Raw genomic sequence first — 12,337 nt, 5'->3', positions numbered from 1 at the left:
AGGGTTGTTAGCCGGTTGTACTGCCTTCTGCAGTAACCTGATTTCCTAAATGCTAATGAGAGACCTGGTTTCCTTAATCTGGGTAAGGGATTAAGAAAAGCCCTGCAGATTTCTGCTACACAAACCTGATGTTTTTGGCAATGTGTACACCTAACTGGGTTTATATTGAGAGTTTTACACGTGTACATTTGCATGACAAAGACATGCAGCCACAGTGTGGAGTCAAGTAAAAATATACTGATTGCAACTGTATTCAAGATGATTAAATCCAAATGTGAAAAACTGAGGTTAAACTCTAAATAAGTCATCTTGTACACGTGAAAGCAACTTTCTCAGTTCACTCGACAATCAAAAATCAAAACATTGAAGACAACAGATACATTTAAAATATTTCAGTTTTCAAAAGCTGAAATTTTGCTCACAGTGATCGAGGGCTGTGCAGAAATCTGATAACTGACCAGCTGCATGTAAACGTGTTTTATGGTGACTATGTTACTGCAGGACATATAAGGAAAGTAATTTGCTTCCATATTTCCCCCAATAATATGTTTTCTTATGTGCACAAAAACTGACTGCTCTAAATTTTTCATTTTAAAAAAAAGCTCTGTTTTAAAACTGTAGTTTAGAATTGCTTTCAGTCAGTTTCCTTATAAGTTCAGCTGCATGTAAAAGGACAGACGCTGGAACTAAACCTGTAACTTGGTCGACCTTCCCAACCACCAGGCCTGCTCTGCTGCCCCTCGATGCCAAATGTTACAATCCCTGCGAATAGTAAATGGGCCACACTAACAATAGCTCTATTCACACGATGTCCAGGGCCTCTGTGCCTTCAGGGAATGAAGATGATATTTGTAAAATTTGGGCTTGACCATTTCTAATCTACAATGCACTTTTGGTGCTAAGCCAAGGTATCCTTCCTTCAGCCTCTGCCCTGCCCCCCTCTCACCCCCTCTCTCAAGGTTTCACTCTGTTCTCCTGCCCCTGTCGCTCCACATCACAGACACAAACGCCTGCTGCCCAACTGGTTTGTCTCACTGTCTGTCAAACTGCGAGGATACTGTTGTCCTCCTCACCTGCGTCTGCTGGAGAAAGTTCATGCCGCATTCACTAATACATCCCCTCCCTCTCAGCTTTTTATCTTTTTATTTGCATTCATGAATCACATTTGAAATGAATACTGGACATGAGTGCTGCAGCTATGATATTCTCTGTTTTTAAGGACTTGTCAGAAAAAAATTGCAGAAACTAAACTAATGAATTTGATTGAGGCCCAGTGTACTTAGTCGTACACGTTGAATAGCCAATTGGCTCAGCCAGAGGTAATTCAGAGTTCACAGCCTACGTGCTCAGAGTGGTACTTATCCCATCTGTCATAAAAAAGCACAGGGGAAAAACAGAGAGTACAGCTTTTGACAGAGGAGGAATGCACGGTTTCATATGCAGAATGAAATAAAAACTTTTATTTATTTATTTTGGCCCTGTGCACCTTTTTCTCTGGCATCCCATACAAGGAAGTAATAAATTAACTAGCTGAAGCCAAAAGCAAGAGAATGCAAATGAGGAGAAAACGATGGAAATGGATGAACTCAACAAACCAAAGTTTTTACTTGAAGTTGAGCTTGTGAAGGTCGACCAATTCATGCCAAGTGTATGTTTGAGTTAGACACTGTTACAGCTGAAAGTAGGCGCTTACCATTATGAATAATAATGTGTTCATACTTTCCCAAAGTCACAGGAGTAAAGAGAGGTGTGAAAGAACAGCACTTCTAAAATATGTAACACTGCATTTCCCGAAATGTTAGATAACTCTCAATTTGCACAAAATAAAAACAGATCTAATAAAACATGAATATTTTTCAAAGCAGCTGTCAATTTTAATGCCAGACAATGCTCTCAAATATCTAGTAACAGGTGAGAACAGTACTATTAGCCTCTCCTGCCTGTGCAATCCTTTACTCATGGTTGAGTGGGGTCAATGACAAGTCACAGCGAAGGAGAGGCGAGCATTTTTGTGCAGATAAGCCCAGAGATGCAGCTCGGACTCCGTAGAATACACATGTTCACATTGAATGTAAAAGGGACCACACAGACAGACACAATCAATGCCAGACCTGTACAGGAGAGTCCAGTAAGTAGATGGATTAGCCTTTTATTATTCAGCAGAGAGTTTGGTTAGCTGTGCTTCCAAAGAGGTAAGGCTTATGACGTGTTTTAAGTATAGATTAAAGGGTCAGCTTGAGGTCACTGCCAAATGTGAAAGCCCAATCAAAACTCCTGAGGTGGTTGACCAGCAACTACACCAACTAACAGTGAACATCTGTTTTTTGTGTTTTTTGCATTCAAGCATTTGTTGATAGTCTTGTCCTCTACATAAACTGTGTCCTGATTGCAAAAATCACACTTCCCCACAAGCAGAAAGACAAACCAAGGAAGATCTAAACCCTTAAAAGCACAAATAGTGATATAAATTAGCTTGAGTTAACTGTTATCTAGCTTGTTTCTATGTGGAAGCTTTCTGCATACCTGGAGCTTACGAACAAGATAAAATTCAGCACGTAAGTAGTACGTCTAGTCAGTTATAAATTTCAACAGAGCAGAAAAAGCTCCAAAGAAAAATAATATCGAAATTGCAGACAGATAAACAAATTCTTACGTTAGTTTCTGATGTAGAAGAGTTAAACTTGTATATCTTGAAGTGCCTGCTTTACAATGACATACAGACAGGACGCTGCAATAACAAAATGCTCCACTGTCAATTTGAGAAATAAAATTGTATTGTGCTACAAGCGGATCATTACTCTCAACAAAATATTACTGTTCAGCTACACCACGTGACAGAGTGTAATATATATAGAAAAGTCTCTTACCTTGAGACAACTCCGGTCGAGGAGCAGCAGGAAGGGGTCGCTGGGACCTGGGTTGACTTGATGGGAGTGCCATCTTGACAGCGCCCACGTACTCGACGTACGTCCCGGGGAAGTCGCCTCTCTGTTTGGTGCGCTCGTTGTAGCCGAGGAGCCAGCCGAGGCGCTCGGGATGCTCCGCACAGCCCTCCTGGTAGTTCTCCATGGACAGCAGAGAGGCCTTGCTGACGGTCAGAAGGTCTCCAGGCTGCAGGTCTAAGTCTTCTTCCTGGTCCTTGGTAAATGCGTAGAGGGCGAGGTACTGAAAACCTTCCGTCGCCATTTTGTTAGTGAGGCAAAAATCAAAATGGCCGCCGAACAGAGGATCAGATGTTGCAGCCCGAGTCCCACTGCAACAACAGGATTCGGCGGTTCAGAAATCCTCCTCAGAAACCAAAAAGGCTGTTGAGTCACTAAAGTCTGGTGTTGGTACGGTGGCTCAGGGGGTCAGGGGGACGAGGGGAGGAGGGGCAGTCACCCGAAGCTTAGAAGCATTTTGAAAAGTCGATAAGGTCACGTTCTGCTGCTGTAATGTCTGCAGTGGCAGCTGCTTCAGACCTGACCAGTGTTGGTGGATTGGTGCACTTTCCTCAGCTTAATACCCCGGTTGAGCCAGATGATGGAGCAGAGGGAGAGCGTTGGCAACATGCTCTTTCAAGCAGCGAGAAACCTGCTGGCTGGGTGCTACTGTAGCAGCCTGGTAAAATATTTCGCCAGTCGAGGGCCCGGCGTCGTTGGCTCCCCACGGTCAAACGAAGTGGTCTGATTGGAGGATGAGAGGCAGAGTGGGAAGGTCTCTAATCCTCTTCGGTTCTCTCAGGCTCCCACATGTTCTGGACAGGGATTATGACCGACCTACATGACATAGAAACCCAAAAAAAAGAAGAAAGGGAAAAAAGAGTTGAAATTATTCTCAAAAATAACAAAAATGAAAAAACGTAATCATGAAAAATAAGAATTAACCGTCAATAAACGCGTTTCTATTCGATAAATAGCACGAAGTAAAGCGGTACACATCTATGTGAATCGAAGCTTAAAGCGGTGCATGAAAATGGCGAACTGCGGCAGCTCCATGCATTTGTGCAGGCTTCGGTTAGGACAGAGAGATCGGATGATGCTACTGCGTCATGACCAACAGCAGACTGGGTCCCTGGACAGGAGCCTCCATTCCCTCCACTCTACATTCACACACTCACAGCCCAAACTGACGCATCACAGTCTCCACAGGAACAAGAAGTTTCACTGTGAAATAAACGTCCCTTCAAGTTGCACAACAACATGTGAGATTAGCAGGAAGATGCAAAAGAAATGTATGCAAAATGGCGAAGAAAACATTTTCATGCAAAAGAAACTAAGACCTGCACCACGGCTGTAGGGCAACCAGAATTTTCTGAAACATGCAGAACCCTTTGCAACAGTTCCCTCTCCGTAGCAGAGAAAAAAGGCAGCTCTGTGTTGCCTCAGAAATATTTTCGGCTTCATTCTGTCAAAATTGCTAAATCATACTGTACCAAGTCCATTCCAGATGAGAATACTGAATGGAGAGTCAACTGAGCAACCAAAGCCCGGCACAATATCAGACAAAAACACTTAAAAAGAGATGTTTCAATGCAAAATATCACACTCTTTTTATTTAATCGTATCATAGTACGTATACAAAGCAAAAAGGTCACTCATGGACCCATAACAAATATTCTCTGATATTGCAAGGCCCAATAAATGCCAAGCACAACCGTTATTACCGTAAAACAGCAATATAACCGTTTCAAAAGGCTGGATTGTATCAGTATAAATGGTTCTAGTGAACCAATTTAATTGAATTAATCAGACACTTACTTTGGAAAATCCTAATTTCCGAGGGTTGAAAACACTAGATTATAATATTAATCGCAGAATATGGAAAAATCATGAATCTTTTTTGGCCATTTGAGATTTGAATTGGACAATAAAAATTCAAATGGTACAAAGTTTAAATTCAAAATGGCAACTATAGTGAGAGATGAGACAGACAGCGAGGAAGAAGGAGAGATTAGGGTTTCCAGATTAAGTACTACATCTGTGGTCTCTGGACCAACCAAGGACAATGGTCCTGTTAACCTCTCCGGACGGGATGAAAGGATGTCAGTGAGGAGATGAAGCAGGTACAGAGGGAGGGTGAAAGGGACTGGACGGTGGATGGAAGTTTTGGTCTTGTATGCCAGGAGGAAGGAGCTATTTGGGGCGATTTCCCAAAACGTCCAAATCCAAATAACCATAGGCCTGGTTTGCGAGGCCCGATGTTGTGCAATCATTTCATAAACGTTCGTGAATGGAAAATATTTTGAGTGATGCATTGCAGACGCTTCGATAAAACTAGCTGAGAGCATTAAAAAAATAAACCTAAACCTTCGTTTTGCATCTTTGAATGCCAAAGTGCATGCTTTGAACCTTAGTCTAGATTATCCTCTCTCCCCCCACGACATTCGGAAAGCGAACGCACATTCCCTGCAAACCTTCGTGAGTAAGAATATCATCTTTTTAAATAAAGGTTTAAGAGTTATGGTGATAACAGGATGCAGCAGAGTGCAACACTCACCCCACTTTTGGTTCAGAGAGAAGCCGGACAGGCTCAGCCAGACTCTCGGTCCAACATCCTTCGAGTCGAGAAGCAAGAGGTGCCAGGCTAGACACGTGGCACTGGCATACCCAACCACAGCCCGCAATCCTCACACCACCATAACCCCCCCACCCCCCACCCCCCCAACCCTAAACTCCCTCTCCCTCCCTCCTCTCTCCACCTGCTCTTCACCCCCCCCACCCCAAACACACACAGAGTCTTGCCTCCAACTGACAACAACCCCCCCCCCCCCCCCCCCCCCCCCCCATCCTCAGCGGGCGAAAAAGTCCAGTCGTTTCTCCAGTTGCCTTGTTGTATTTGTTTATAGCCAGAGCGCTGCTGCATAAAAGAGGTAAAAACAAGATGAAGACCAAGTGAAAGAAAAAGCAGTGCGCAGGGAGCGCCCTCACTCAGTAATCCTTCTTTATTATTTAGTTCCAGAGCAGAAAAAGTCGTACGAGGTGAGAGAAGAGTCATCTCTGTTACAGTCCTGGTCTGATAGTGTTGTAGTAGCTCACAGTTCAGGGTAGCAGCAGCAGCAGGCAAAATCAGCGTCACTGGATCCATCCTTTTTTAAAGACTTTTTATTCAGTCAGAGCAGAGCGACAGAGAGCGGGGAAAAAAAACAGAGTGAGACTCAGAGACGGAGCACTTTGCTATCAGCAGAGTCCAAACGGCTGAGGGAGACCACAGGAAAATAATTAATGAATAGGCAGCAAGTAACTCACTGTTGCTAGAGAGAGGGAAAGCTAATCCCGCACTCTGATTGGCTGCTGCTCTGGCCATGTGCTCACCAGTCAGCAGAGAAGCCGGACAAATCAAGGAAATGTTCTAATATTAGAAAATGTATCTAGGCAGTGATCAAACATCTGACCCAAACAACTCCACCTTTTCACATCACACTCGACCTTTTCCATCTTTGCAACCTTAATGATTGCTCATCGTCTTTGATGACGTGATGATTTAAAGCAAATGAAGCTGCAACAGGATAATGATGAAAAACAAACAACATGGAAACACTGAGGGCTGCGTGTGATTGGAGAGAATTCCATGAGTCATGTTGAAGTCGTGCAATGAGATGAGAGGAGATGATATTTGTTTTTTTTTCACTTGAGATGAAGAGAAATGTGAAAGAAAAAAAGGAAAATCAGGGACAGTAAGAATCCAGGACAAAAATCACTCCAAAAGTGCTGGTATATCAGTAACGTAATGGAGTATTTGGTAAAGAACTGTGCATTATAACATAGCACAGTGATTTGAAAACATGCAAGTCATTTTCTTCTAATTTTCTACTTATTTGTTATTTATCTCACAGACATGTTCTTTAACTGAGGGGTAAAGTGAGACCTAGACTGAACTCAAAATGGCATCTAGATTTTCTTCTGCTGTCTGCAGACATCAAATGACTCTTGATGTGTTTAGTCAGCCAGTGGAGCTCTGACCTGTTCATTATACACCAGTATGCATAATGTAAAATGGCAAATAAGCTATTCAGAGCATCACTAACACAGTGAGTGAAATAAGAGCGACAGACATGGCTTATAGACCAGCAATACCTTTATGTCTAATCATATCTTTCTAATATTTTTTGACTAAAAGATTTTTGTAATGTTGGTCTTTTAATATTAATGTGAAAATTAGTTATTCATTTATACATAAAAAGACCAGCACTGATAAATAGTTGGAACAATTAGTCAATCAACAGATTTATTGATTGGTGGAAATATAAACTGCAAGTACGTTTCAAATTGATTAATTAGTTCAGTTAATTAATTAGTTGTTTTTTAAGCAAAAATGTAAAACTTTTTATGATTCCAGCTTCTCCAATGTGATTCCTGCTTTTGCTTGTTTATATCTTTGTAAATAAATATCTCTGGGTTTTGGACTGTTTGTCAGACCAACCATTGGAGGACGTCACCATGGACTCTGAGAATCATAAATTGGACATTTTTTCTCTATTTTCTGATATCGTATGAGCCTTACATTTAATTCAAACAATAACTAGTAGATAAATCAATTTTCAAAAGGATAAATCAAACAACCCTACACTGTACTGTTTTTTTTAGGTATAGAGTATTACTGTTACTACATGTTAGGAGTGGATGATATGGATAAAATCTTCTGGTACATAGCACATAATTTTATAATGCAATATTGATATAATTCATCATGTTGTAGTAAATCATCATCAAGATTGATGATGATTTAAAATCATCAGATAGCACACCCCAGTTTAGCCCCACCAATACTAGAGGCAATTATTGATACAAATATATAAAATTAAACTTAGGCTTTATAAACACATGACATAAACAAACAATCCTGATGGGGATCTCGTAGATTATTTTTAATAGAGCTCGACCAATACACATTTTTTGGGATGATGCCGACACCAATTTTAGGGAGTAAAAAATATCCAGCCGATACGCTCACATTCTTTTGCAATGATTCCAAAAATGTTGCTATTAAATCAACCCAAGCATCTTTTTCTGCATTATAATCTCTAAAAAACAGTTTTTATACCAGCACATATCCGACAACATATAAGACGATATCAATATATCTGTGATACGCCAATATTGGCCAATAATATCAGCCAACCAATTTATTGGTTGGGCTCATATTTATAATAACTGTGACTGACAGTGTAAAAATGAACTTGTCAGCACTCTCTGGTGGAAAAATTATGTAACAGTGACATTGTTATTATACTTGATAGGCAATTACCAAATTTTCTCAAACTAAGTTTGCGATTTCTGTACTGCAATTTATTGTAGCTCAGGGGATGCATACATTGATAAAGCATCAGCAACAACTTAATATCAGCCTGGCCAATTTATCAGTCCAGTTCTATATATAGTATATCACATTATCACCATAATAGAAACCTTATGTTATGTATGAGCTGTAATTCATTTCTACTCTCAATCTATCACCAAGCTATCAGCTACGAATGCAGGTGAACAAGTTTCTCTGTAGACCTGAGGGTATCATACATCATCATTCCCTTTTCAATCTACCACATCATAATTCCCGACTTTCGTCGACAGCACATGTATGTAGGTCAGCGTATAATTACGTGAACTCACTTTCTTCGAAAGTTACGAGAAACATGGGTTGGTAAATCCAATCCAAATGTCAGCAGCAGTTCACCCTACGGTTGTTTGATTATTTCCAAAAGAGCTGATTGGTTCATGGGTTTATGATTCTAGTCTCAGCCTGTACACTTTCTATAAAAGGTAAACATTGGCTTTTGACATTAACTCAGAGTTTTAAAAAAACGAAAACGAAAAAAAAGAAAAAGGCTTCAGTTCTCTGTTGTCCTTATATGACTTTCACAGAGACAAACAGGTGCATTGTACAAAAGTCAGACGTTAACATGGACACACAGTTAAAGTTAGAGTTTGTGTTATGTGTTGGCCCTTTACGGCCCTGCTGGTGAGGAGCTGACTACAGAGCCACCACGCATGCAGCCTGGCCTCGGGCCATCTGTCCACATGGAACTGAAAAATCTACCGCGCCACAGGCAGGGAGGACAAGCCAACAACACAGGAGCTTGTGAGGACTTATTTTTCAGCCTAAAATGGGGGCTTAGGCATTTTATGATTTAGGTTGTGTTCACCTGAATTCTATCTGTCGTTAATGAAGCTGAAAAGCTCACTTGGCTAAATAGAAACATCTGCTACAAAAATTATGTAGCACTGAGACGGCACTGTTCTGAAAAGTCAAATATACCACAAGGCTCTGCAGTTAAAGAGGACTCGCTGTATTTATCAGAAGATATAAGATGCCTTGGCTGACTTAAAATGCTATCACACTATTAAACATTTTTGACTGCAACATAGAAAATCTGATAAGCCTGCAAAGTCTGCACCAGTTGAAAATACCACAGGCCTTTTTTGCTGCGTAGTTATCATGTAGTACGTGATTAGTAAGTGTCAGACTTGTTTCTTCCACCCAGATAACTGCATTTCTCTTGGTTATAAAAGCCAACACACATTTACCCCTAAAAAGTCATTTATAAATGCATAAAACTGCGCTCAAAATCCCCCATAACTATTTTGTCTCAACATGAAGGTAACATACAGTGGCCTCCAGTGTGATACAGAGAGATTAACAGGGAACTGGTTTTACTTGGTTGGTGATGAAGCGATATAACTGAAGTGGTGCCAATTAATGTGTCAATTAATTTATCTGGCTATCAGTCTGTCACTTGACAGTTTGATACTGAATTTTCTTTTTTTTATGAACAAATTATTATTCCTAGGTCATTGGAACAAGCAGAGGGAAAACGTCAATAACTCTGCATTCACATGCTCCTTGGATGGCTCCTTCTAAGTCATCTAACAGTGTTGATGCTACAAAGAATTTGTGTTGTATTGTATTGCTCCGAGCGCTTAAACAACATGTTGACAGCTGTTTGAAGTTGGAAGCTTTATATTACAAAATTATTTGGTTCCAGTTGCTGCACCAGTACAATCCCTAAAACCACTAGAATATTGCTTTACCTTACGTATTATCAGAGTTAACACTAATAACTAACTTTTTTAGGTAACCTAGGCCAGAAAATAATTGTTACAACCTAACATCATGTTACAAATTAGGCTACATGCGAGCAAAAAATGTATATGTAATAAGTGACTTAATAAAAAGTTTTCTAACCATCAACATTTACTTTCATCCGCCATGTTTCTTGGCAAGTCACATAACAAAATCTTCGATGAGTTTCCGAGCTGTTGTTCCAATTTGAGGCGTTTTACAAGAATTTTGCCAGCTGGGAACTCATTTTTCCAATTATTCTAAGACCAAATGAATTTACAATAAGTCAGACACCTCACTGCTTTTGGTCGCATCCTTGACAGAAGTTTCTAAAAAGTGGATTACACGTGACTAGGGTCGCAGTGATATAGCAGTTTCAAGGTATACTGTAGTATGAAACCTGAAAATTATCATACCGTGGAAATTTGCTCTTATACAGTATTGAATTCTAACATATTGGTGTTTTTAATAATATATAGAGATTTCAATTATCTATCAAGTGTCATGTCTGTCGGGACAAAATGATTTGTGATATTATAATAACACATTTGTTCAACCACAAAAACTGTTTTTAATTCCTTTAATGGTTGTTCTAATTAAAAATAATAATAATAATAATCATTACAATAATTATGTAATACCGTGATACAGTGAAACCATGATATTTTCAGAGATGTTATCATACCGTGAAAATCTCATACAGTTACAACCCTGCATGTGACCATTAGATTCAAACTAAATGTGTTGTTTCCAGTACTTTTGTTAACTATCAGATGTTTTAGTGTTTTTAGGTGCGACTCCAAAGTCAGGACCTGCAGCATTTTCCAGTGCAGCTTCGTCTAAAAACTGTCCTTAAAGCCGTATTCTGTTGCTATTTTGATCAAATAACACCGTTTCAGTTTAACTGGGTCCCCCAGCTGAAGGACATATAACAAAAATAACCACAGCTGTACTGCGTCTGCTGAAAGTTGAAGTTAGCATTCATTCTGCCCCTCTGAGAAGTGACACTTGGCATTTTGAGAAGCTCCACTTCTTTTGGAAGTTTGAACAGAAACGAGCCCTGAGAGACAATCGGAGCATTTGAAGACATTTAGAAGAAGAATGAAGGCTTTGCCACAAGTCATACTTCACATTGATAAATCAGTGTAATGGAGGATTGACATTTGGTTGGATAATGCTGGATTCAGTAATTACAAGAGAGCCAGAGAGGAGGGCGAGGAGGGGGTCTCCACACAGTTGAGTGGCTTGTTTTTTATTACACAAGTGGTACAATTTCCATTAACTCCAACTAGATGCATGCCAGATCCTCAAACCAGGGATGTAACACACACATCATGTCAGGCCTGCAGCTATGTAGGGCCTCCACAATGCATGGCCTCATGCAGTCAATGTAAAGGCACTATTATAGTGTAACATACAGTGTACTATGTTTCACACTGCGGAGTTTGGCTTATTTGTTGTGTTTTAGTCTCGTGGTACATTTTTTTCAAGTGAGTCAACATTTAAAAACATTTGAATTTCAGCATTTAGCTTAAACAAACCACAACAGTGAAGTTGGAGGTTTGAATTCAGCAGTATTTGACAACTTGGAGAGCTACTAGCTCAGTTTAAAAGTCCTCCTGAAGCTGCCGCACTATCAGGGCTTATCAAGAATAAGCTATGAACTCAAAAACAAGAATATAAACACACCCTAAAGCAACTTCATAAAATAAACACCGAGCTAACGCTTCACCAACTTAACGGGCTCAGCGTTTTCATACACGTCTACTGCTGCTGTCGACATCATGCAACATGAAGTCAGCTAACTGCTGCATTTAAAAGTTAGCTTAAAAAACACGACAAACACGTCAAAAATCTGATGTCAAACTTTAAATACAGGGCTCAAGTCAGCAGCATGAAGTTGGGTGCGCTGAGCACACTTGCAGCGCTTCCACCATTTTCCAGTACAGTGGCCGCTGCCGCCGAGCTGTACTGGAAATGTGCAATAACTTGGAAAAACTCACCCGCGGATATTTCTTGACTCTTCTCACTTTTGGCTGCGGCGCTTTAAACACTTCGCTGTGGCAGGCAGGGTCCGTGTAGCGCCGTATCTGCGGACGATATCTTCTCGAGGTGCATTTAACTTCTCAGCAAACCATGTGTTCACTTATTGCTTCGCCTTCTTTCTCTCGCTCTTTCTTTCTTCTCCCGTTCATGACTCCCTGCTCCCCTACACAGCCATTTTCCAGCTCAGCACGGCGCAGGGAAGGAGAGTGCGTGGGAACTAATGTGAAGAGCGCGGAGAGGGACGAGGCCGAGC

General features: G+C 40.6%; 1 protein-coding gene across 1 annotated transcript in view; it reads right to left on the bottom strand.

Annotated features, from left to right (window-relative positions):
• The window catches only part of pik3r2 (phosphoinositide-3-kinase, regulatory subunit 2 (beta)), a 35,149-nt gene extending 22,929 nt beyond the window's left edge, over window positions 1–12,220 (bottom strand). Inside the window, exons 1-2 of the mRNA XM_073490859.1 lie at window positions 12,042–12,220; window positions 2,868–3,758 (exon numbers count right to left, since the gene is read on the bottom strand). Of these exons, the coding sequence (XP_073346960.1) occupies window positions 2,868–3,186 (319 nt within the window). The 5' untranslated portion in view covers window positions 3,187–3,758; window positions 12,042–12,220. The remainder of the gene's footprint in view (window positions 1–2,867; window positions 3,759–12,041) is intronic.
• Between the last annotated feature and the right edge of the window lie 117 nt (window positions 12,221–12,337).

The sequence above is a fragment of the Pagrus major genome, chromosome 21, assembly GCF_040436345.1.
Source record: "Pagrus major chromosome 21, Pma_NU_1.0".
Taxonomy (NCBI): domain Eukaryota; kingdom Metazoa; phylum Chordata; class Actinopteri; order Spariformes; family Sparidae; genus Pagrus; species Pagrus major.
Note: the sequence above shows the minus strand (reverse complement) of the source record. Positions and strands in the feature narration are given on the sequence as shown.